This window comes from Aptenodytes forsteri, unplaced genomic scaffold, assembly GCF_000699145.1.
Source record: "Aptenodytes forsteri isolate BGI_AS27 unplaced genomic scaffold, ASM69914v1 Scaffold582, whole genome shotgun sequence".
In the NCBI taxonomy this organism is placed as follows: domain Eukaryota; kingdom Metazoa; phylum Chordata; class Aves; order Sphenisciformes; family Spheniscidae; genus Aptenodytes; species Aptenodytes forsteri.
The window spans coordinates 938866-965722 of record NW_008795675.1 but is presented as its reverse complement, the minus strand read 5'-3'; the positions used below and the strand labels follow the sequence as shown (position 1 = coordinate 965722).

The window sequence follows — 26857 nt, the reverse complement described above, 5'->3', positions numbered from 1 at the left end:
TGTATAAAGACAGAGGAGGACACAGAATTTTAAAGTTTTTAGGCTGCTTATAAAAGGTTGCACCACTAAGGAAGGCGCAACTGAAATTAAAGAGTTTTTAATACTACCTTTTAAGACTGGACACTGCCAGTACCTAAGTAAAAGTGCCTGTGTATTTCACCTCACACCTCTTTACCTAACCATAGTCCGAGTGCCTAACCCTGTGACGATTATGTATGACAGAATGGTCTGCAGTGTGTGTGCGCGCCTATGGCTTCTGCAGACAGGCATGCTTATCTGTTAGCATAACAGGTGTCATTAACTGTCAGTCAAAATAAAGCTATAAAATCACAGTTGTTTTTAAAGACCAACTTCTTTAATGATATACCAGTGTTATATGAAGTTTTAAAATAAATTTGTCTGCATGTAAATACAAGAGAAACATTAAGAAATCAATAGTGATCAGGACAGGGATTTCAATTCCTGTACAAATTTAGAAATGACTCAAGAGAAGATAAATTAACATACATGGCTGTGACAATATGAAGATGGGTGTAATCAACATGATCCATTTATTGAAAAAAAGAGGGCAGATCAAGGGTTAAGACATTAACAGGAGATCCAGTCTTAAATGGGATGTGACAAAGCAACCACCACATGTGGATACCGAGGCATTTTTCTCAAGTATTAGATTCTTTGGGCGAGTTTGGAACACCAACAATTCCCACTCTCTCACAATACAGAAATGGAGGTATTGACAGCCTTACCCCAGTATCTTGACATACAATTGGGATAGGACATCCCACGTGTAGTTTGTGGGCATTAAAGAGGGCTATAGGTTGGGATGTTTGTGAGCACACAAAATACAGGGTTTTAGCAGTAGTGAAACTTTTGGTTTTTCAACTGTGCCTGCCACTTACTTATACTTCATAAAAAGTTGCGTGAGTAGCTAACTGTGTTGTCCCACGTGTATTGCTTCACAGCTTTATTTCTGCAGTTACAAGCAATTCAAAACTATTGCATTAAAGAGGGCTATAGGTTGGGATGTTTGTGAGCACACAAAATACAGGGTTTTAGCAGTAGTGAAACTTTTGGTTTTTCAACTGTGCCTGCCACTTACTTATACTTCATAAAAAGTTGCGTGAGTAGCTAACTGTGTTGTCCCACGTGTATTGCTTCACAGCTTTATTTCTGCAGTTACAAGCAATTCAAAACTATTGTGTTAGAGATTTCTGCAGTTACAAGCAATTCAAAACTACTGTGTTAGAGGCAAGCCTCTCAACTTCTTATCAAAGATGATCTGTCCATCTTACCTCAAGACAAACAGTATTGCACTTCAAGGTTATATTAACTGAGTTAGTTACAGAATCTCTTTAAGGACTGAAGCATTACTTACGCACATCCACTGCGCTATGTGTCTGCTTAAAAAGATAAGCAAGAGAAATTAATTTTAAATTAATACTGCAGGGTACTGTGAAGATGGCAAAGCAGAGGCCCTCTGTGTACTTATATTTCTAATGCTTAAAAGGTTCTTCCATTACGAGGCTGGTTTAGCACAGCAGTCTACAGAACCGACTGTGCCCTTTCACTGACTCAGTGGTCCAGGATCCGAAGATTGCCAGATACGATTTTGTTCTCCAGTAGAGCTCCAGCTGGGATGTCAATTCTGTCACCATGATTTGCAATGATGATGACTGTTCCCTGGATTTACAGAAGAGAAGAAGCTATTAGAAACTTTCTATTAGCTGTTGACTTGGAATGAGGTAGAGTAGGGTTGTTTGGAGGACCAGTTCGTTGTCAGCTGTAACACAGCCAGATCCTGGATGCATTTAGTTGTATTGTTTCTGCACAGACTTTTTCCCCCCCACAACAAAGATTTTTTTAAACCAGCAATATTGGAAACACTCTCATTACCAGCATCCTAGATACTATCAGCTTACAAGCAGAGCTGATGCCTTCTTTGAAGATACAGGCTTGCCGTAAGTGCTCTTATCATGTCTGCTTGCTGTTAGGTGGAAAAACGTTACCCACATCAGCATGTCATGGCACAGCTCACCATTATAGCTATAAGGCAAACGCACAGGAAGAGCTGGGAACAGATAGACCCGTGTGAGCGTGCAGCCTGGTAACAGCCTAAGCCGGTTCAAATGCTGGTTGTTGCAGCCCCACCTCGCACCGATCTGTGTCAGCAGCTAAACTGGCCTAGACTGTTACAGGACCATGGCAGTGTTCTGCTAGGGTTGGCCACATCCTAAGGAAGAATCAAGAGATGGTAAAGTAACTTGCTCTGCTCCAACGTTTACTAATAAATCAAGAACCCCAAATTGATAAGAAGGGGCCTGTGGCTGTAAAGCCAGCTCCAGAGGTGAGGTGGTACATGTCGTGTAGAGCTAAAGGACAAAGATGTAAGCATTGTTGTGAACACAGAGTCATGAGGTCTGTGGTGTTTTCAAGGTTCATAGACAAACCTCAGCTCTCCCTGGGACTATACAGGAAGGCAGCTATACCAGTAACACCTTGCACTCATAAGGGTCACTGTTCAGTCTTTGGCCTCCGCAATCCTTGGGCCAGTTACTTAATTCCTGGGAGTGCTTCCATGGACTGAGCGTAAAGGCACTGACTTAGGCAGGATGAATTACCAAGGAGCAGAGGTCAGTCATGTTTATTGCAGGAGCATGCCAATTAATTACACACTCACCTTTAATGAAACGTTCTTCCCAAATGTAACATCACCTGAAACCGTGAGATGATCCAGCTCCAGCATATCTGGAATACTTTCAAACCTCCGCAGGTAATCTTGAACCTTTTGGAGGGAGGAAAGAATAGAGACAGTTTAAATCCATCTGTGGATTAAGACGAGTGTGGGAGCTTCCTGAAAACTCCTTTCAGGGATCTTTCTGGAATCTACATCTGATGTAATAAAAGTTGCTACTTTGAAAGCAACACAGTGTTGTCATTTGTCGGAGGTAACTGTGAGAAGCAGTGAGGGCAGTATGTTGGACAAACTCCGGAGAACACACACAACCCAATTCACCTTTCTGTTTCCTCGGCTGACAAGGTAAAGGAGCACTGAACAGCAGCATGACGTTATGCTCACATGTTAAGTAGTTTGTATTCTAACAGCCTAACAATTCTTTACAAAGAGCAAAAGGGAATGCCCGGATGGGCAGAGGTGGGTAAAGTAAACCTCACTTTTAACTTATTTATTGCTATGGACTGTATTTTTATTCAAAGAGATAAAAACAAAGTATAATTATAGGAGTTTACCTTTGTGAAAGAACTTCCCAGTTTGACAAGAGGCACTGTTGGAAATTCACGCTTCTCGCTCATTGTTAGAGATCCAGCATTAAGGCTATACAAATTAGACATCACAAGCAAGAGATCTGACGTGGTCTTAACAGGCAGAAAACGACTACGAGGTACGTTTATACCCAGAGAGTTCTCAAAACTCTTAATAGCAGCACCAACTGCAGTCTCCAACTGGATAACGTTCAAGCCTCCATCCAGAGTCTGGAAGAGAAAACTCACGTAAACCGACCAGCAGGTAACAGCACTCAGAAGTAGAGACGAGCGTAAGTCAGAGCTCTGCATTTACCGACAGACTGGCTCCTTTTTGAAGGCAGCAGTCCATTTAGTTACCTAGAAACGAACAGTTCTTTTGAGTCCTTTTTCCTCTAAAACCTCCCTAGCTGATTACCTTTGGGTTAACAATGATCTCCATGTCAATAGTGTTTTTCTCTTGCAGCCTTTTAATCGCAGACAGAGCAATCCACAGATTGTTGGTATTGAATATTTTGAATTTTGACACGGACTTGAATTCATCCACGTGTGCTTTTGGGACCTGAGCTATCTCCACCAGCCTCAGCTTGTTTTCATATTGCGTAAGCGTGCCACCCTGCAAGGGTCAAAGAAGAAGTTTTAAGTCCTGTTCATGAGATGCCAGAGAAACCCTCCCCTCACCCCAAACAGACACACTGTTTTGTTGGCATTTAAAGTTGAACCTCAGTGACAACATGTTGCTTGTGTTCAGCTACCAGGCTGCTAATTATAGAGTATGTTTAAAGTACAGTCAGAACTGTCAAACGATCATGTTTCAGCACTCCAAGACAGTTAATTCTTGTAATGAAAGTTGCTGAGAATCTTTTGCAAGTGCTGCTGTTGTCAAAAATCACCTTCAGCAGTACTTTGCTAGATTACAGAGCAAAGTCTAAATTAAATCTAACAGTTCTGTATTTGTGGCACTTACTGGAGAAACAAGTGGTACTTCAGTAACCTGAACTGTGTTCTTACAGTGCATTTCTGTGGTTTTATAGGACTAAATCAGAGCTTTCTTAGTATCTAATGAATACAGAGAAAATCACGTTTCCTCCCCATCCTCGTATTTAAAAGAATAGAGGCGAAGTACAGTTACGGGGTAAATTACTGCATGCTAGAAGTATTTGCCATAAACATCTAACACGTCGTCAGACCTGAACTTTGTACAAAGTCAAGCGGCAGGAGCAGGCTGGCAGCCACGCCAAGCTGAGTTGTGCAGTGCACACCCTGACAGCTGGGGAAGCAGCTTCGGCAGTTTTCAGTCAGTAGAGATACAACTGCTGTATCCCACCCCTCAGTGCTCTACTTTTACCATCCCCAAACTTCTCCCCTGTGTAAGTGACAGTCTGGAGAAGGTATGGAGGTTGTGACCTGCACCCTGCAGGAAGCACTTGTGTTTTCAGTAATCAGTCAAGTCCAGGCTGTCCTTGTCTGCTGTTGCCCAGAACCTAGATCCAATTTGTTCCATGAATTAGAACTTCATAAACTTGCTGATTTTGTGCATCTCAAATTAGATCACAGCTGATGTGTTAAATGGTGCCTGAAATAGCTATAAGAAGATTTAATGTATATGTCTGAATTCATGCATACAGAAGAGACAAGAGACTGAGCTTTTCACCAGCATGCCAGGCTTTCGGACAGACATGCACAACTATTTCCCTTTACCTTCACATCCGCCCTGGTTTTGTTTGTGACTTCCATGACAAATTCACAGCGTTTTCCATTGGGTGGGTTCATAAGATGATTAAGAATGTAAAGGTCCACAGTGGCACCCAAGTTATCTATGTTGGATACAAAAATATATTCTTTCCCCTCTCCGATAAGGTTGTCCAGCAGACCAGAGTTATAAAAACTGGCGTAGATATCTCCATGGCCCGGGGGATACCAGCACTCCGTATTCTCTCCTGAGTAAGACACATCCTTGGCTATTGGCAGCAGAGTTTCCTTGTTAATTCTAGGATACCTGGGAAGACAGTGGGTTAAGTTCTCACCAATGTCGGACTAGCATCAAGAAAAACAAAATACAATAGTAAAGGTGCAACTACATGGGCTTGTTCATACAGCTTTTGAAGATAGGCTTTCTAGGTTAGTGTAAGTACTCTGAATTGAAAGACCCATCCAAACACTGAGCTATCACTGAGAAGCTGCAGAATGCAATCTCTCATTCAAGAATTTAAAGCCACAGTTCTCCGACCATGCTGTAAAACAGCTTTCCTCTGACACGCAGGTTTAGAGCATGCCAAGCACGCCTCTGACATCATCAGCCACTTTAGATTAGAGTTCGTTCTTGATAAGGAAGCCATGTTCTGTCTCCCTCCAGAGCCCAGGTACACTAAAAGCAAATTCAGGAATCAAGTGGCCAGCATCCAGGACGCCATTATTCATGCACTTCTTAGAAACTATGTCCCCCACACACCCCTCTCCCTAATTTTAATACATTGCCTTTGACTCTGCTTAACACCCTGATGTTTCAGACTTTCAAAGAGGCCCAAAATAGAGACTGAACATGGGTACAGAGGACACTATTGCTACCTCAGCATCTCAAGCTAAAAATCCACACCATTTGGAATATGGAGAAATGCAAGCTAGTTTTTCCTTTCACCCCAAGTGGAGAAGGTTTTTTTGATACCTGCTTTGATTAAAAGTATATATCTTCACACGGCTGTGACTGTATTTCTGCAAAATTTTCTTTGTGTCATCATCAGTGTTGAAGGAATTCATGAGAACAAGAGGAACATCAGTGTTGTAGGATTTGTTTAAATGCTGAGATGGGAAAGAAATCATAAATTCAGCATGTATTACTAGCTTTAGCTCCTGACACCTAAGATTTTGGGAGAAAGAAATTTGATAAAACAGACTGAAAATAATAAATGCATGAGATTAAAAAAAGAGATGTGCTTAAGCTGACAGAAAGGATAATAAATCAGGTAAAGGAAAACAAATCCTTGTAAGTAGTAAAGATAAGGCCCACATTAATTAACGTATAACTAGTCTTTGTTTTTAAATTTGCATTGAGATTTAAAATTTGAAAAGCACGACACCACAAAATGATTATTTTAAATTTTAGCCTACTGTTGATTACAAAAAGCGTGTTTTCCCTCAAATTATTAAGGTCTGTCAGGGTGAAGTTTCAAAACCTCCTCTGCACAGTGAGCACTTTTGAGCCTTCTTGGCAGACTATGAGATGGACACTAGTATCAAGAGTACATAATGAATGAAACATCACAGTATTAATTTTTTGGGAATCTACAGAATAGAGCTGAAATACACAAGAGCATTTCCATGTGCACAAGCACAGCAAAGGCAAAAATCAGAAAACATGACAGCATTCCCTCAAAAACAGAGTGTGCAGGAAAAAAAAGATACTTCAGTGAGTTTTAAGCTTTGTGTATCAGATTGCCCTCATCTGCTGGGGAGTGTTTGGGATCATTACTCTCTGGTGGAATCAGAGACTTCCACAATGACCCTTTTGAGAAAGCGCCTGCAACACCAAAGGATTAGGACTGCATTAGTTGGATATAAATTTAAGTCTGCTATAGAACTAACATACATGGGAGAGTCACTCCACACAAACACCACACTGAGGCAAAAATTGTTGGAGCTCCAGAAACTATGGAACAGGCACACCCAATTTCCTACTCTAATGACCAGCTTAATTATCTGCTGTAAGAGGAATATTCTGCATTAAAAACATAAGCCAAAACGTCCTCTCTCAACACCAGCAGCTGTTATTTTCTTTTACTTTTCTTTCTTCAAAGGAAAATGCCAGCAATCACTTCCAGCATGAGAGTTTTAATTCGACAAGGAACTTGGAGCTGCTGTGAAGAGCTTTATTCTAATGCACATAAAAAAAGGTTTTAAAAAGCTGAACTTAAACTTGCACCTGAAGGAGTCTGAAACAAGCCCAGGAGTTAGCCACGCCAGGCCAGCTCTACAATTTGATTGCTTGTGTTTCTGGACACAATCACCACTGTCCGGGTTGGTGTGCACACGCTGAATTACACTTGTGCTAACGTGTGGACAGAGTTCAACTGCCGATTGCTCCGTCACTTTCATGCCTATTCTTTCAAAGCAATTCTCCACTTCACCACTAGCACTGTGACCAGACCTCACTTCCTTCTCCTCTTCCTTTTGGCAAGCCTCCACTCTGACCTCTCTTAAAGGGTCATACAGGAGAAGCTCAATGTGTCTTGCTTCCTTCAACATAGAAAGAAAAGCCCATCAAAAGTTACCTCAATCTGCTGAACTGTCAGATCCAAGAAGGTGTTCTCATTCCGCACCCCAATAAGACTTTTTGGGCCTTTACAACCCATGCTTGTGCCCAAGCCGCCATTTAGTTTCACAACCACCAGCTTGTTCAAGACAGAAGCAATGTTATCGGGCAGTCCTCTGGCCTTTATCTTCTCATAGGGTTGGATCTGTAAAAACAAACAAACAAAACAGCAGTCAGATATTTGGAAGGAAATTGCTTTCTCCTAAAACCTTTCAAAACTTAAAATTTGGCAACAATACCCACACTTGTCTATATGATTTATGACACCAAAGAACATTTGCAAAATGAGCCTACAATACCCTGATCTGTTACAATACAAGCAACCCAGTTTGTTACTATAATAACCTCTTCTCTTGAGTTCTATAGACTTTGTGACACTAGTCACAATCAGCTTCATTCAGATGAAAAAAAAATGTCTCTGCTCTTCCAGGTAGAGGGAACTTACTCAATAGTAAGGAAGAAGTCAGGACAGTTATGCCACTTACCACCCTCCTCTTGCCTTGCAGGAGGAGGGGGGGGTGTCGCCTTATGAGCCACCTAACTCACTTCCCCAGTAAGATGTCCCCCTTCAGCTAGACCACAATTTAAGAACACAGGCTCTGCAATGCAGGACATAAAACTTTTCTTCCCTGCACAGCTTAAACTCGCAGCAGATTTTTTTTGACACTTTGCTCTGAGGTTGTCAGAAATACCATTCTTGGCAAAAGGTTGGTTCTTTGACTCAGTTTAAACCAACTTTTATTCCAACTACTAGTCCAATATAATAATTCATCTCTCGCAATAGCATGCTACAAAGAGGAAGAAAGTTCCTAGTTCTTATCCTGCTATTTTCAGGATGTGTTCATCCAGCTCACGTTACACCTTGTAGAAAGTCTTCTACCTTGCTGACAGCTATATCCTACAGGTTTCAAAACAGAGTACAGGCTACATTTGAACTTTTATTCCAACTACTAGTCCAATATAATAATTCATCTCTCGCAATAGCATGCTACAAAGAGGAAGAAAGTTCCTAGTTCTTATCCTGCTATTTTCAGGATGTGTTCATCCAGCTCACGTTACACCTTGTAGAAAGTCTTCTACCTTGCTGACAGCTATATCCTACAGGTTTCAAAACAGAGTACGGGCTACATTTAGGGCTAGCGATGGAGAGCAAAATCAGGCTTGTAGTGACAGTGTGCCTTGCATTAGGCATTGCTTGTCTCCTAATACAAAGCACCTAAGTCAAAGAAACAAAGGTAACAATGCAACAAGTAGTATCATGCCAAAACTGTTAGAGCAAAATCAATACAATTATCCTTTAGCCTGCCCTTCTAGAGATTTTCTTTTGAAGAGCGGCCTTGGTATGTCAGTGCTGTGTGTATTCTAGCAACAAGAAAATTATTTCAGTTCTGATAAGGGGTGTGTAATATCCACAGCTGATTTCCAAAAACGAATACATACAGAGTGGTTTTCAGAACTGTGTTTGCTTTGGGCAAGTCAGGATGGGGTTCAAATGGAAATTCACATTGCACTGGAACAAGAGTCATATTTCACACGGATGTGCAGGGGAAGAGAGGAGAGTTTGCGCAATTCCAGCATTCCAGTATGCCGTGGGCAGCAGATGAGAGCAGATCCCTCACATTAGGGAAACTCTGCCCTATGCAGGATCTGGAAAGCTTACGGTATAAAGATAAGATCACTCCATAAGTTACAGCATAATGACTAACTAAACTCTCATTACTCAAACAGTGGAAACTGGCCCAGGAGAAACATCTCAATGCAATTGCTTAAACTCATTCCGTTTAGAAAAATTTCCCACTGTGTAAGATACGTACTCCAAAAAAGCAAGCGATTAACTTAACTTGAAAGCCCTACTTTCTCACTGAACTATTTTTAACTAATATGAAAACATTAAATATAAGAATAGCACCAGATTCCTTGTTGAAACACTCTAGCTGTTGAACATTAAAAATGTATGTCAATGTTGTGACTTAATTTTTGGCTCAGTGGGCAGTGTTACCGGGGAACAAGACAAATTTCGATAGTTTTGTGATATGTACCCATCAAAACAAAGATATGCAACTAAAATGATGAGGCTCGACGAGTAAGCCTAGTAATTACTTTCTTTTAATGCAATTTTTAAAGCTACATTCTGCACAAATGCCGGGAACTTTGCTGCTTGTTTCTGGCAGGTACTGGGAATACGGGTACCCCCAGACTATACCATTCCCAGGAGAAAAGGTAACATCCAGACTCACTCATGACCCTATACTAAGATTTAACCAACACATTAAAGATAGAAATGTTTCCATCTACATGCTCTTAATCAAGTTATTGCATTCCTACCTACCAAGTAAGTTCAGACTTAACTGTACTTCTCCATGCTTCAAAAGCAGTAGAGGTTCCCTGTGCCAAAAGACCCTGAGACAGCGTATACAGGCTTTAGAAGTAATGCGCAGACTATCCTAAGTGTAAAGTTATTGTTGCATTCAAGATAAATACAATTTAGCTTGTAAGACTAAGAATGAAAAGGAAAATCTTACGTATTTAAGCTACTACTTTCCAGTTAAGTCACAGTTGCAGACACGGTAGTTAAACAGTTTTTATTTCACTCTTTCAGCAGGCTAGAAGGTAAACGTGGAGTTATCATGGCTCAGACAGCAAGCAGTAACACAATCACTGCTGCAGTCTTCTGCTAATAGTAAGTTCTCCTTAAAGAAAGAAATTAACTGATTAAACAAAGCAGGTGGTGTTGTCATGCTATTTCCCATGTAATCTGCAGAGAATGCTAGCCATAGAAACAACATGCCATTTTAGTCATTGACAAGCACACAGATTTGTCAGTAAAATCTGCATGGATCAATAAAGGACAAGGGAATGGAAATTTGCCAGCTGAGGCTTTAACTTGAATGCTAACCTTTGAACAACCAAAACTTTGATCCCTAGAAGTTTACCTACATCACCACAATTTGATTCACACATTTAAGAGAGACAGTTTTCAAACAAGGTTTCGGGGGGTTCCCAGCATTTTGACAGACAGTGTCTCAGTTTTGACATTGTATCATAAGATTATGAAATAAAACACAACACTTAGACAACAATGCGTTGTTGAGTACAAGTGACCCACGTAAAAATTATACTAAATCAAAATGACTGCTCTGGATTTCTGCTACCTTGAACTGAGAATTAAAAACAAGTCTCCTTCCTTGTTAACTAGCTGGTTAAAAACAGCTCTCCAAGATCCCTTCATTAAAAAGGCTGACAGCTTTAAATGTGTGGCTTAACTGATAACATCACAACTCGTTATGAATAATTTATGCAAATTTCTATTATAGACCAAATACGTTACTGAAAGCTATCTTAGCTGGACCACTTAGCTAGGGAAGCAATATGGTAAAGTCTTCCCATTCCAGCTTCCTCATGTGAGGGTGTGGCAGCATTCATTCTAGGCAAAAAGGTTCTTTATCTAGCAGTACCAAGAAATTAAACAACTGTTCTAATCACAAACACTACTCACAATTAGTCACACAGTGCCTAGAGATAACAGGATTGTGCCATGTATTACTCCAAGAAACACAGGCAGGGTACGAAATATTGTGATCAGAAGGGAAATATTCATCCATTTTTGCCTTGCCTTTTTTTTCCCTCTCCACAGCCTCCCCTCAGATTTTCTGGTTATGATCTCTGGCCAACTGCAGCCTTTTCCCACTCTCCCTTTTCTACCCCAAACCCTGGTGCAGCTTCCTGCCTCCAGGTTATAAATTCTGCTCAATTGCATCATCCAAAGATGACAGAAGTTTGAAATAAGTAAGGAAAGAGACAGCTGAGGTTGATAAGACAGAAGACGGTGAAAGATTAGGCGACAGCTAGAAATGAATGGAGTCCCCAGGCAGAGGGGCAAAAGACCCTAAAACCAGACCTGAAATAACAGGAAATAAAACACCAAGCAAACTGTCAGTTTTCCAGTACAAAACTCTACCACCGGGCTCGGGCATGAGACTTCACAGAAGATAACAATGATGCCCAGCAACACAAATGTCAAACCAGTACATCTTATCAAAACATTCCTCTCCACATTTTAAATTTAACAGCAGCATTTTGGAAGCATCTCCACAGTCCTGCTTCAGCAAAGGCTTAACAGATGCATAACCCAGGATATGCCAAATTGGGAGCAGCCAAACATGCCTCCAGAACAGTTCAGGTGTGAGTGAGCCCCTGGATAAAAGCCCCATCATGGTGCAGCCCAAATGCCTAACCTCCCTGGAAGGGAACAACCTGGCAGCGGCTCCCAAGAGGGCTGTGGTGGGATCTGGCTCTACACCCGGGTCTGCCCCATGCCAAGCCTGCTCTGCCCTGCACCGTGGTGCTGCACCCTGGGGAGCAGGCACCAGTTCTTAAACACAAGCTCCTCCAGCCTTTAGGTCTCTCTGAGGTAAGGCTCTTAAAAGATTTTGGGTTTGTGCCTGTAAAGTTGGGAGCTCAGCATCCTAGGAGATCTACAAAATGAGTTTGTTTGGGTGTTTACGCAGCAATCTGTTGTTGTGCCTTTTTAATGCAGAAGATTCATTCATAAAGTCTAAACAACCCACAAAATATTTTTTAAAAAGTTTAACTGTACTCAGACTTTTGGTAAATAAACAGCAACATCTGGACTTATATGAAGTTGTAATGTTACATGCGGAAGATGTAAAACATCTTGAAACAAACCAGTAGCTGCTGATTTGCTTGTTTTTGAAGTTGCATGTCCTCCACATCAAAGATGCACAACACACTGGCCTTGATGTTTCCTGCTCCTTAAAGGGGTGAAGAAGAATAGAAGGCCCAACCTACTAACAGCTGCACTATTTCTACAGGGCTTGTACTCTTCCTTCTGCCACACCAGAAGTGGTGGGAGGTGGACGACTGCAAAAGTCAGATCAACAACAGCAGCTTAGTAAGGGAGACTAGCTGTAGGGTGAGAAACCGGACCTATCCACCTGTGAGGTCTGAAGGGAATATCCCTCCCAGCTCTTCTCCATTTAGCAACTGCAGGAGCCTACGTTTCTTCTAGGCATTCTCAAACACTGTTGTTCCTCCTCTGCAAGTGGAGCTTGCTCTCCATGGCCCTGGGTTGTGTTCATGTCATCCAAAGGTTACTAAGCTACCAAGACTTGTCACTTGCATCTATCCTGGTTTCCAACATAATTCTACCACATGCATAAACAGCTGTTGAAAGACCACCAGGATGAGAAGGTTACTAAGTTGGGCAGCTGTGGCAACCTAGATAAACATAGTGTCGAAGACACTTCCTAAATACTCATATCTACCAATCTCAAAAAGGACCATTTCAGATTGTCCACACAAGCACTTTATGTTACAGAGGAACACTACAGCCCTTCATCAGGAAACTTATGACTGGCATAGAGTTATTCAGCTAAATTAAGACAGAGAAAGCTTTCAGAGAAAGCAGAGTTGTTTTATTTATAACTTAGTTGAGAAGCTCATTTTTTCCAGGAAGTGAGATGCAGAGAACTAGGAGACTAATATTTAGGGGAAAAAAAAAAAACAAACAGAACATATACATACAGGGCTTATCATATATGCATGCGCTGTGTGTACACACACAAGCATACTCTTTGAACTAGAGAAGGCTCTCTTGAAAATATTCAGATGACAGGAAATAAGGACTAGAAAAGTCAGCTGCTTCGGGTATGAGGAAGTGGGAAAACAGATTATACATACAGTACCTTTCCTTAGTTGGACAAAAAGGCCAGATTATGAAGTCTACTCAGAGGGAAGCTTGTATAGCAATCTTCACAACAAAAAAACTTTACCACTCATGTAACCATGCCTCAAGGGATTGGCAATCAGCTACAGCTGACCTGAAAATATCACTAAACACTGGAGGTTTATTGAGCTTGTCACCAATAAACCCAAAGTTCCTGCATGGCATGCCCTCCATAAAACAGAAGCAACTGACCTAAGTAAAACACTGCACAATGACAGCAGCAACAGCTCTAGCAATTAGTTATCAGCAAGCAGTTCTGCAACCAAAGAGAGGCACACGCTAGACAGGTCTTGCATCAGCGATGCCTTAGCATCCCCAGATGTCTCTGTTCATGCAACAGAGCACATCAGCACAACTGAAATAACATACTGAAACTGAAACTAGGGCAGCAGCACTGCCTGCATCTATCAGAAAGTCGTCTATTGAAACAGCATCCACCACACTTTCTGTGTGAAGACTTCGGCAATCCCTTACAGGACTGTGTGGCAAATAAGACAACTTTATCTGTTCCCACAGATCACTGCCTCAGGCAGTCCAGAGCAGGATGGTTGCTGCATTGGCATTACACTGCCACATACACTCACTGCCATGAACATTTTCTGAAGCTATTAGGAATTAAGCAGGTGCAAGGGAGAGAATCTGAAGGTCACGGAGGCCAGTAAAGCCTGGATCAAAACCACAGCTTCAAGCTGAGCTGTAGCAACAGGTTTGCACATCAGATCTGGTCATCTACTCATGGCAGATCCAGACGATAGAACAAGTCAAAGGAACCTTTAACAGAACAGGACTTCTTTCATTTGAGATTTATTGCTAAGTGGAAGCTGGGGGAGGATGGAGAAAAGAAGGATACAAAGAATTGCACTATTCCAGTTCCAACTGGAAACTGCACCATTTTCACCAGTCATGCCAAGCTCTCACAAAGAGAATTTAGACCTTAAGCACTACCTTACAACAGCTATGGCCATGCTAGACAAGAACAACAGAGGCACATTCTGTAAACTTGAGCTAAAATAATTTTCATGCAGGAGAACTCAAAGTCCTTTGCATCTCATGCCTCCCTTTCCTTCCTTTTACCCTTCCTTTCCATTAAAAAGACTACATACAAGAAAATCCTTTAGCAATCTTTGAGATACTATACAAAGATCTTTGATATAAGCAGGTTTGCAGAATGTTAATATGCAAAAGTCAAACAGAACTGGAGCTTTTTGATCTAGTGCAATCCCTCTCTTATTCCAAATGCATATCCGTTCAGGAATACCATCTGTTCATAGTTAGTTTATTCTATCCACAGTTCATTTATTCTGCTGTATTTTCGAAAGGAAGCATGCAGAATAAATGAGAAGCAGGACACGGATACAGCATTTCAGTGTTGCAGGATGCATCTGAACAAACTATTGAAGGTAAAAGATCCTGAAAGCTACCAGCATGGATTTGTCAGAAAGGCAGGGACAGCTGATAAAGCACAAGGGGTCATGAATGTAGGAACCGATGGCAGATATCCAATTCCAAGTGCACACTGAGAAGAATTAACACACAGGCACACATTCTCTCAGTTCTTATCTAAAGAGACCGTTGCCCAAACTACTAAGCACTTTTTTTTTTTTTTACTCTGTAACTACACTGATCCTTACGCTCCCAAAGGTCAATACTGAAATTAGTTACTCAAGGGTCAGGGTTGCTACACGCTGTCAATGTAAGATTGCCCTCCCCCGCCCAAAAAAAACCCCCACCAACACACAGTGCTGCCATTTCAGAGGACATATATGGGAACTTCATTGCAAAGTTCCTAGAACTTTTCAGGAACAGAAGTGTGCAAAAAGCAGAATCTTACTGTGTTTTGTCAACCACAAAGATTGTGTTCATGCTGGGTAGACACCCTTAAAAACAACCGTACTTCTCATTAACAAGGAGATGATAAACACTGATTTTAATGTACTGAAGGTACATCAGAAAGTTTAACTAATGATTCACTACCCAACAAGATCTAGAGCAATTTATACTTGGTGCTGGGTACAGTTCGGGAGAGAAATATGACTAGATCCTTACTCCTTGCCATCACTTCCTGTCCACTCTAAGGTCAATACCACTCTGTATTAGACTGCAAATGGATTTAAAACATTTAGGTTTGAGCTTTAGCTGGGTGGGATGTGAGTCACACCCACAATGTTCAGATGCCATCTGAATAGCCAAAAAAATTATTTCAACTTTCAAGTCTCACTACGTTCTTCTTGCATCACTCACAATATAGCTCTCCAAAAAGAAAAAAGTCTGCCACTCAGTTCAGAGGCAGACTGCCTCAAAATCATTTGCTTCTGCTGAAGTGCCAGCTACCTTTTTATGCCTTCACTATCATGTCTGAAACTAGCTTATGCAGCTCAGAGTAAAATCCTGATGAAGTTAAAAGTTCCATCCAGGCCCTCCATCAAGGATTTAGCTCATTGGATGTTGCATCAGCTAAAACACAAAATTTATAAAACTTCACCTCGCTAAATATTTCAGTTTCTTTTGGCATAGGCATTGGAAATGACAACTTAGCAATGAAGCCCTGGATCTTGAAGCGTCTTTAATTCAGAGAATAACAAATGTCAAGAACTCAAATTCAAGCAGGATCCCTGCAGCACCAGGACTGCCAGATGCCAGTGCTATCATCTAGCAGTTCCTGTCATGTGTAGGCACTAATATGCCGAACTACCTCATCACCTATGAGTGTATACACAAGTGTAAGAAGTGCTACACAGTAAAAATCAATTCTTGATCTAAGGGTTTGGAACAGCGGACTTGACAAGTAAGTGCTGATGGGGAAATACTTCAGGAACAAAAACAGGCAGGAATGACATGGCTTACAGATGCATAACTACAGTGTTACTCATTTGAGACATGTCTCAAAACTGTGGTTTGGGATTGTACTAAGATGACATATCTAGCTTCTTTTGGTTTTGCAGACAATGTCACAGAAGTGATTTTCAGAACAGTTTTGCATGAGGCAATGTTGGGAGTTTGACTAACAGATTTCGGCATACTCCTACTGCAAGGAAGTTTGGAAGAGCTTGTCACAGACAGACAAAATGAGTATCAGGGCTGTCATCATGGGAGACTGGAAAGGAATACACCCATATTAGTCAATACATACTTACAGAACAACAAGGAAATATTTACTCAGCACCAAGGGACAGTTTTAGAAATGGCACCAAGTCAACCCTTAAAACCTGTTTCCAGAATTGAAGATTAGGAAGATGTTTTGCATCTTTTCATTCTTTTCCTTCACGATATGGTTCATTGAGATGACAACTTGAGCTGCAGACAAGAATCTGGGGCAACAAAACCTCTAATAGATAAGCTCCTTTCACACTCACATTGCTTTCGATGCTCTCTTTAAATCCTAGATGAGGTTTTGCATCACTGCTCTGAGGTTAGCTTGATCACTGCAGTTCCCTTGGAGGCCTCCCAGCAGGACTTTGCTATTGCTTCCAACTCAAACAAACAGATCACTGCAATCTACATCAACACAATTAAATTACATGTGCCATATCCACATTCTTTACCTCCTCTTTGTTAACCAGCACTCTGACTAAGTACACTTTCTTCTCTGAAGACTGTAACAGTAATGGGCCCTAACTATGCCAGATATCACTGTAAGCCTTTGGACACATGGAAGCAAAGCATCTGGAAGGAAAACACAAGTCAGAAGTCTACCAATATAGCGTGAAATGGATTCAATCTTCTCTTATCGTTGTCTGGAGCTTACAATTTGCTTGCCCATCGGTACTTGTTGTTACACTGAAAACATGGAGGTCGGGGATGAAATCTCCCGTTGCAGAGAAAAATGGAGGAGTATTACAAGACAATCATTTCTGTTTCAATTTACTGACAGGAGCCTTTACTTGTCAGTAGATGCTTCAGGAAAGAAGAGAAAACTATATTCAAAGAACAAGTACAATGGATAACACATTAGATGACCCATGGAAGTCTGATCAGAAATGCTGCTCCTGCGTAGCACAGTCCCATGACATTGGGCAAAAGCCTGAAACACCTTTCCGACCTAATCTGAAAGACAGAAGTAGCTTATGTAAAATAGAAAATTAAAAGACAAAGACTATAAATGCAATAAACTACTAATGAACTTTTTTAAGCTGTTAAAAATAAACAAAAAACCCCCAACAACCTCACACTTGGCACATTTTTTGGGTGCTTTTATTTTTTTATAGATATACACACACATGTGTATGTCTGTATATACACACACATATATACCTAAACACATACTTTGAGCTCTACTAGGTATCAGCTGAAGATTACACATGCCAGAATTCAGTGCTTTGGACTGATCAAGCAGCAAACCAATTCTCCAAAACAGTCACAGGCAAATAAATTCACATCGGGGAGAGCAGCTTGTTGCTTTTTAGGCCATGATACTTGTAGTGCAAGATTCTCAAAAGCAGCCGAGCAACCCACCACCTCATAAAACAAGGACGTGTCTGACCAGGCAATTATACATCACTTACAAGATTATCAACCAACTTTCTAAATGAGTCTTGTGTGTACCATCCTCTGTGCTGTTCTAACAAGACCAGGAGGAGAGTACACTGAGTTTTTCTAGCTAGGAAAAGAAAAAACTCAGTTAGAGCTGAACAAAAGCACTCAGAGAAAACCTGCATATATTCACAGATGGATACCTGTTCCAAAGAACTCAGTACTGCAGTCTTTATTCTGAAGCCCTTCTAAAATTATCACTCTTTACCCCTTCTAAAAGCTTCTACTGTTCTTACCTATAATAGTTACACTGATAATTCTGGAATTCTGGTCTTGAATAAATCAATTTTTATCTAATAATTCCACAACTCATACCCCTCAGCAAAGAATAATCTGTGAGAAGTTATACTGCAGGTCACCTGAAAAATGTTTCATGGAAGACACCTTCCACGGTATGATCCCTACATGACTGACGTATTAAAAAGGTGGTGGAGGCAGGATAAATACAAGCAGGGCTTGAGGTTGGCAGGAAAATGGAAGTCTTATGGTCAGCAAAAAAAGAAAAGAAAAAAAATACTCAAGAAAGTTAAGTTTGCTCTCAGTTTTTGAGAGCGCTCAACCTGCCTCCTGTCAGATCAGGAAGTCTCCAAGTATCACCTTATCCAAGGAATCCTAAAGCAAGAGAAGTGAAAGGGGGACGGAAGGACCTTCGTTTGTGGGTATTTTTCCCTAGCTTTCTTCTGTGACATTTATCAAGTATGATTATTTGATTTGGAGTTCATGCTAGGAAGCAAAATTTCCTCCAAGATCATGCATGCATCTCCCCTAAGCCAAAGTGACCCACTTTTGCAGGAGTTTTACCATTTTGGGTTTGGTTTTGGTTTTTTTTCTTCTTTTTGGTCGTAAGTTGCTACATAGCTAAGGGACACAGATGAGAATCAGCCAGCACAGGCCATAAGGAAGAAGAGAGATACTCTTTCTAATCTTGCCCTCCTTTCAGCCCTCTGTGACCTTAAGTTAGACCTTAGTCTAACTTCTTTTTTTTAAGAGAGCTTGCCTTGCCTGGGTATTTCCCATCAGTCTATTTCAGTGTCTTATAACCCTCCTGTCTGACATTTGCTCTCAATGTCCTACCCAGTAAATTTCAGTCCTTTATAGAACTTGAAAGTTTTTCCGCTGAAGGTGTGCAAAACTTTAAAAATAGACAATAGCTCTCCCTCGCCACAAAGCAGCCCATTCACTCGCATCAAATTGCTGTCATTTAATCCCAGACTTTATCTTGACACAGAGAACAGTTTATTCCTTTCATTGTCGCAACTACCTTTTTAGATATTTAAAAGGCTTATCACTCCCCAGAGTCTCACCCCCTCTAGACTAAAAGCAGCCCCCTTTTCTTCAGTCTTCCTTGTAAGTCATGTTATCTAGAACTCCAATTTCTCACCTTAGCCTCTTTATTGAAGGTGGATTTTCCTCCCCAAAGCAACACTTCATTCAGTGTTACAGTACAGAAGAGAGAGACATCACATGTTTTTGAAGTTAAAAGAAAACACTCAACCTTGGAAAAACCCTAGACTTGCTCTAAAACAGCATCATTCTTCCAACGCTTTAGAGCAGCACTGCATCTGTTCTGGAAGTAACTGGACAGCCTGCCTTTCAGTTGGAAACAGAGCCTCGATTGAATCACCACAGAGAGGCTAAGAGAAACCAAAAACGTGTGAGGACACAGAAGACCCGCAATATGCCAAGATCGCTACGCCGGGAAAAGCAAGAATTAGTAGCACAACTACACCGTTAGTTATGCAAGAGTCAAAAGACAGCCTAGGGCCACAGATGAATCAATAAAATGAGGTTAGGTTTAATAGGAAGTGTTTATTTCAGTACTAAACAGTGCTGAAAAAAACATTTAGTGCTTTTTCAGCAGCAACTCAAGTGGCAGGTTGTAAGTTATAACAACATCTGACATTAGAAAAAATTTGACCGCCCCCCCCCCCCCCAGTCAACTTCTTTCAGATTCCTCGCTTTTACTGAGCTGCTGTAGATTACAGAAGTTGCTAAATGAGCTATATAACCCAGCCCACTTGCCATATGTCCCTTTCAAATTATTTAGCAGAATGGATTGCTGGAAACAGTCTCATTTGAGATGCACAACCTTCTTTCACAGGCAGGAGGGAAAGGGGAACAACAAGGGTCCTACCTACTTCCCCTCTAACACAAGCTACCATTTACTCCAGAGAAGGTATCAAATGGTAAGATGGCATCTGTCCCATTTTGTTCACTTGCTCAAAGAACAGCTAACAAAATAACACCAAAGAACTCGATACGTATGTTAAGCAGGACCTGATGTTTGGGAATACATACAACATATGTCAATAAATAGTTATTTTTCAGTTAGAACCCAAAGTGTTGTCCTACGTGATTTTACAGAACCGTGGCAATTATATCCATTCTATGGGCGACTACATCATTTGCTACAAGTAGCAATTATCAGTTTTATGTTCCCTACAGACTGTCACTTCATCGCAACTTACAGAATCTTCTGGAGGTCTCTGAATCTTCCCCCAGTCCACAGATGGTCCCTTTTCTTGTAGGAATCTATGAAATAGCTTCTTAAATCCTTCCAGGTCCTTTTTAGTGTGCTACAAAGAAATAATGCATTAGTTAATGCTGGTATTTAACACATACCTATTCAATCACAGAAGCATTTTGACAAACTTGAAGTACAACCTATTCACACGAGTAATTTTATCAGCACTGAAGTAGAGACATGCTAAAATTTAAGTAGAATTCTAAAAGGTACCAAAAGCTCATTTCCACCAAAACTCAAGGTACAAAAACAACTTGGATACCTAAAAGACAAGTCTTTAGTCAAAATCACAGCCATTACAATTTGGCCCAATCTTTAGGATAACAGCTTTACCCTCCCTTTCTGCAATCCATTAAAGATTACATAGAACCTTTAATAACTAAAGATGATTAAACACTTAATAACTCTGTCACCCAGTTTACATGGAACTGAAAGTCTCCTACTAACATTGTATCCAGGCTACTCTTCCAGAGGATCAGAGCACGTCCTAAAAATAAGGATCGTGGTATTGTGTGATTTGTCTCCCTGTATAAAATTGGCCTCAATTTCCTGCATCTAATTTCTCATGCTTTGAGTTGCATCCACATCATGCTCCTTACCTCTAGCTCATTTGAGGGTGCAGTCGCAAGTATCTTATCAAGTTCTACTTTCATGGAGTACTCCAGCTCTTGTCGAATGACTTCCTGAAACTGTGAACTGCCAGCTTGAGACATTGCTTTGCTGAAATCTTAAATAAAAATAAAAAACATGGGTTAAAGGAAAAGGAGGAAAACTAACTTAGACTACAAAGTCTTCAATTTTCTTTAAAAAAAATTAATAAACTCACATAATCTAGTCTCATTTTATTACTGTGCTAGCACTCCAGGAATCTAAAGTTTTTGTTGTTAGTAACTCGGAGAATAGACCTTAAATTTGGACCACAGAACAAGAACCCTTCTCTCAAAACTCAAAAAAGTACCAAAAGACCAATGATCCATCTCAAGAAGTGTCCAAAAACCCACGGCGGTACACTTTTTTGCTAGAGAGCCAAAGAATTCACATCCTACTGCATTAACATACTTTAGCAAGTAAAAGTGTGAAAAAGCTTTTCACTAAAAAAATTCTTCTATGTAGAACATTGTGATCGAGGGTATCCTTCTGTTCACACAGGCAAATAAAAACATATGCTTTAATTATTTATACGGTGCCCTTTCACACGATCTTCAGTTTGTTCCAGTAAATATTCCTTTACTTTATCGTATGAGTATTTTCACACTATAGCAATGCACTTCAGTTACTAAGCAACCTAGAAAATTAGTCTGTCTATCACTTCAGCATTTGTTTTGCTTTTGAAAGCGATAAGCTCCATAAATGTGAAAAAGAGTAAATATACAAATGTTCTATACAGTCAAGTCCACATCGCAGAAACAGGAGATAACATGACTTTATTTTCCAACAGAAAGCATTTGAAGTGAGTGCGTTCACAAAAGACATTCTGCGTATGTTCTCTAAAGACCTCAGTTAATTTAATTTCTGCCAAATCCCTTAAGTAATCACTTCTCTGTAACACAGAGAGTGATGTATTGCCAAATATAGCTGGATTTTAGAAACACCCTAATACTAATGCAGAAAGGGATGAGAGGAAACTTTGCAAGTGAACAGTGATACCACCAGAAAATATTGTTAGAAGAGGAACCTGCGTTTAAAGCTTACTTATTCAGAACATGCATTAAAAGGCTATTCTATTGACAATGTCTAAGAAAGCCAGAGGCAGTTCATTTTAATACAGTTTTTTTTTTTTTTTTTTTTTTTTTTTTTAAGCAGAGTATTCCTCAGACTCAGTGACAGTATCTAATCCTTGCTTTGAAGCCCACAGAAGCCATTTTCCTGACTGCACTGTTTTGCAGGTAGGGGAGGGGAGGGAGGAGAAAAAAAAAAAAGAAACAGACAGACAAGTGCTGCAGTGCACACACTGTGGTGGTGCAACACAGGGGAAACGCCAGCTCAGGATGAGCGGTACAATGAGCAATAGGTTCTTTTTTTAATCAAATGCTTCGTTTAATAGTTAACACAGGTAGTAGTTGAAAGCCTGTTAGGCGTATCTTTCCAGGTCAAATATGTCGTAACACAGACATCTCTTCATTAGGAAGCACCTCCTCCTACAGAAAAATGAGGAGGTCTATACCAGCTTGATACTTTCATACCGAACTGCTGCAAGTACTGTCTTTTCATTCACACATTTTGGGTTGACGCGTATTGAAACACTGTTTAAACTTCCAGAGAAACAACTGCTAGGAGATACTGTCAGATGTTTGTAATCCTCCCTGTGACATGTTGTAATACATGACTTCTGTTACAGCAACAACGGTGGCCATTTCTCACAGTTCATCAGCCTGTAAAACACGTGAACCTCCCAACATGACGCAATGCATCTCGGAAGAAACTCTGCAAATATCAAGTATTCAGAGACCATCATTCGTGCTGTTAAACACATTGAGGCTAAGTAAGGCAGAGCCAGCTAGCACCTTTCCCAGGCTGCCATCTAAGTAGGAAAATCTTGTTCGCTCATATTAGCCAAAAGACTTATATCTACCAGATAAAAGCATTTAGAGATTAAGTAACGTCACAAACGAATCAAAAGAAAAAGCCATCATAAAAGTAAATGCGTGATAATATCCTAGTCTGTTGGGTTTTTTTATAATACGATAAATTCTCCACGACTTAATGAGCAAATGCTAAATGCATTTGTCCACCAACCTCCTCGCAGAGAAGCAAAGCAAACCTGTTGCTTTTCCCAAACACCAAGTGTCAAGCACGCAGACCAGCCAGCTAGATGGGACATTTCTTACCGAAATTCAGACCACCAAAGCTACCAGCGCTGATGGCTGCACCCTTCATTGGCAACAGAGAATATTTAGGCTTTACATTGACCATTTAACGACTACTGCAACCACTCGGTCTCATGCAGATTCAACATGCCAGGGCACGGTTGCCTGTTTTTAGCATTACTAGTGCTATTATTATTATTATTTATTATTATTATGTTGGGGAAAGAGAGAGGAAGGACACAGCTGGAGTCCATAAAACATGCGTTTGCCTGGTGCAGGAAAAGTATCTACTCTGCATACATAAGAATTTGAATACTGTAACTAAGCAGCCAAGAGAAATAGCAACTCCAAGCTTTTCTGCTTTTACTGTGCCATTGCAAGGCACAGGCTTCTCAGCATTTATCTTGAGACGTCCGCCAGGATTTGGACTGGACAGGGATCTATGGCACTCCTAAAGGCTCCCCAAAGCAAGACGATAACAGCAGCATCGATGCATCCGCTCCAAACATAAATGAACTCAGTACTAGTTGTTCCTGTGTTGCTGCCCCTCAGAGTTTTTGGGAAGAAGCTGATATTTATGCACCCCAGCCTACTACTAGTAGAAAGACAACTGCAGTCCTTTAACATGAGCTACTATTAAATTTAACAGCCTGGGTGCAGATTTATTTCCCTTTTCTCCCTGACAGCAACAAGGATGTAGAAAGGCCAGTGCAACTGCATATCTGAAAGCAGTTATTTCCTACAGGCAAGTAAAATTTCCTAAGGCTATAATGAAAAGTAGTTACTGCGCCTCTAAAAATCAGATGGGAAGCAGGGGTGTTGGATAATTGCAGGAAGAGATTTCCAAGGGTACATGCGGCCATAAACTCCCAGATCAGTTTTAAAAAGAAATGCCTCTTCCAAGCTATTTCGCAACCAATGCCTCAGATTTCAGCCTAAGCCCACTTTTATGGGATCAGCATTCTTGAACACTCATCTGAAGGAAGAAAAGGGTGGGATAAGGTAGTGGAAGACTCTCGGGGGACTGGCCCACGCAGGAAATTAGCACAGAACAGAAGAGCATGACTAAATAGTTGAGGCTTCAGAAAATACTGGGCTTTGCAAAAATGACCACCCAGGATATCTTATTTTAGTGTCTTCAGTAGAAAGTGCTTCCTCAAGTAGCAGAGAAAGGAGAGCTTTCAAGTTCACGGTGGTGTCTGATGCGTGGAGAGTTTCACTCAAACCCTCCTGCCCCCATTGTAATTTGTAGCACGCTTTTGTGCTCTGCGCTCACTGCTAACCTGCCCCCTGCCCTCACAGCGTGAACTGCTGCATGTGGCAGAGTATTTGCAGGTTTATGATACATAACTTTATAACTGACATATGAAAAAACAAAACATGATAAATCAGATCAAGCTAATAAAAAGGAGGTCTTCTCACACTATCGGAAAAAAAATAAAGGACAGATGTCCTCAGGAAAAGTGCACAAGAACAGAACAGCGGTGACCCCTTAGGGGTTTGCACGTATTTCCTTTCTGCCGTCCCTCCTCTTATTCTACATTAAAAGCGGAGAAGGACTAGTTTTGTTCATTAATTTGCTCAGAAGAGAACTTCACTGCCTTGGTACTCGGTATACAAGGACCCAGCACAGGAGGGAGTCGTGGGACAAGTCAAGCAAGAAGTCCTCTCTCTCATGAAAAAATCTTTTGGGCCGAGGGTTATGAATTGTAAACACTTTTGCAATCCAAGTATATACAGAAAGACCTACAGCAGAAAATTATTTAGGTCTCCTTGGAGCCAGACTACTTGCATAAAAAATCAAGAAGGGTGGCCACTAAGTTAAAACACACAACTTTAAATGCTCTATCCTTGAACTCTGTGCTGAGGGTACAGACTGAATGCCTTAACTTCCACCAACTCCGCTGAAAGTTCAAGGCAATTTTTATCCCTGATGAGGATAAAAATCTCTTTAAATACCCACACTATAACGCGAAATGCTAGTAAATATTACTTCATTTGATTTTTAGAACTGAACATACCCACTCAACCTTTACAAACAGCTTTTCTTTTCCTACTACTAGAGGCAAAATTTGTCAACACAGCTGGACTGAAGCATACATGAAGTGAAACCTATACACTCCCTCTCTCCTTAACGGATGAGCACATTAGCCTGAGCTAACTCAGAAGTTTGCAACCTAGGAAGCCGCTCTTGCCAGCTGCGCACACGAAGAGTTTAGGTGTTACGGTCAGACACAGCTGGATTTCTCATTCTAGCAGCTGATCCTCATGCTAAAAATATCACTTGACATTGGCAACATGTTTTAGTACTATTGGCTTGATAAAAGAGCACTTAAATGGTGGATGCTTTTTTTAAAAAAGCTTTTAGGATTGTCAAATCCTTGGTCATATTTTAAAAACTGGTTATGATCTTTACATAGGTTTCTCCAGCTTTCCATTTCTAAAATAATATCACTTGCTTGCAAGATGGCTACCTTCAACAGTAGGCTGAGATAAGCCAATTCCATTTAATAAGAACAATTCAGAACATATTTTCGTAATATATTTCACAGCAAGAAGGGGCTTATCTTGACAACTTTCAGAGCAGCCGATTGAGCAATGTGGCTGGAACCTTTCCCCCCTTCAGCTCTCTGCATTTCGCCCAGGTGCCACAGGATACTTGCGGACAGTCGATGCATTTACACAGCAAGTGTCGCACAGTCCTAGGCATCCACTGGGTGAGCGACGGCGATTTCCCAAAGCCTGCGAAGGCCCTTGGTTTCCTGCAACATCCGAGTTCATATAGCAAAAGACCTACTCCTGTCCTTTCTACAGGCAGTGTTACATTTGTTGATAGGCCTACATGGATTTATATTAAGGAAACCTACAGGCACGGATTTCATTACAAAAAGCACACAGGCACCATTAGAAATACTGGAAAGGAGGAAAATAAAACTGCCACAGCAATGCACCAAAGTAATTTTTCCTCCTGAAATGACCTCTTGTGGGCTGGTTCCCTGTTTTGCAATAAAAGAATCTGAAACTTGGACCACGTACACACACGCTCACATATGCGGAGAGTAAAGGAGAGCGCCGAAGCCTACCGGGATCAGAAAATGCCAAAACACACTCAAGCCTGTGAAAAAACAGCGTAGACGCTCGACCTCAGTGCTCTTTCTCCCCCAACTTTAACAGACCTCTTCGTGAAGGGGGGAGATTTGCACTTGCAAGATCCCCCTGTATACTCCAGATCCTGCCTGTGCATCAGCCGTGGACGGGAGCCCTGCCGCTACAATCGCCCAGTTTCACCGTGCGCCTGTACCGCACAAGAGAGCCACACATCCACCGAGGTAAGCAAACCGAGCAGAGCCGAACCGGCCGAGGCCCCGCTGCCAAATAACGAGTAACACTTTGAGGAAGCCCTTGCACATCGCAACTCGGCTGCCGATCAGGCTGCTACACCTACCGCCGCCTGTGCTCGACCGGGCTGCTGGAAAGGAGAGAAGAAAGAAAAAAGCAGAGATCTACGTAAACACAGCTGAAGAGTCAAAAAAAATTACAAAGCACATCAGCTTACCTTTCGCGAAAGACGACATTTTCGCTCTTTAATAAAATAAATACTTTGCTCTTACAAATAGGGGCTGAATTGTTTTTTGGTTTGGTTTTTTTTTTACCCCAAGGCTGGGGAGGGCAAGCTGCCTCCC

General features: G+C 41.1%; 1 protein-coding gene across 1 annotated transcript; it reads right to left on the bottom strand.

Annotated features, from left to right (window-relative positions):
• Positions 1 to 1208: 1208 nt before the first annotated feature.
• On the bottom strand, positions 1209 to 26851 carry UGP2 (UDP-glucose pyrophosphorylase 2). Its single transcript, XM_009282603.2, has 10 exons — positions 26731 to 26851; positions 20967 to 21094; positions 20312 to 20419; positions 7527 to 7712; positions 5924 to 6057; positions 4960 to 5257; positions 3677 to 3874; positions 3247 to 3489; positions 2678 to 2782; positions 1209 to 1680 (listed from the first exon to the last, which is right to left on the bottom strand). The coding sequence occupies exons 1-10, from the start codon at positions 26747 to 26749 to the stop codon at positions 1573 to 1575; spliced, it is 1527 nt and encodes a 508-aa protein (XP_009280878.1). The 5' UTR covers positions 26750 to 26851; the 3' UTR covers positions 1209 to 1572.
• Between the last annotated feature and the right edge of the window lie 6 nt (positions 26852 to 26857).

Coding starts and splice junctions, on each gene's coding strand:
- UGP2 (XM_009282603.2), bottom strand. Junction 3,875..4,959: donor AAACCAGGGCGGATGTGAAG/GTAAAGGGAAAT, acceptor TGACCCTTGCAG/GGTGGCACGCTTACGCAATA. Junction 1,681..2,677: donor GGAAGAACGTTTCATTAAAG/GTGAGTGTGTAA, acceptor CTGTAAATCCAG/GGAACAGTCATCATCATTGC.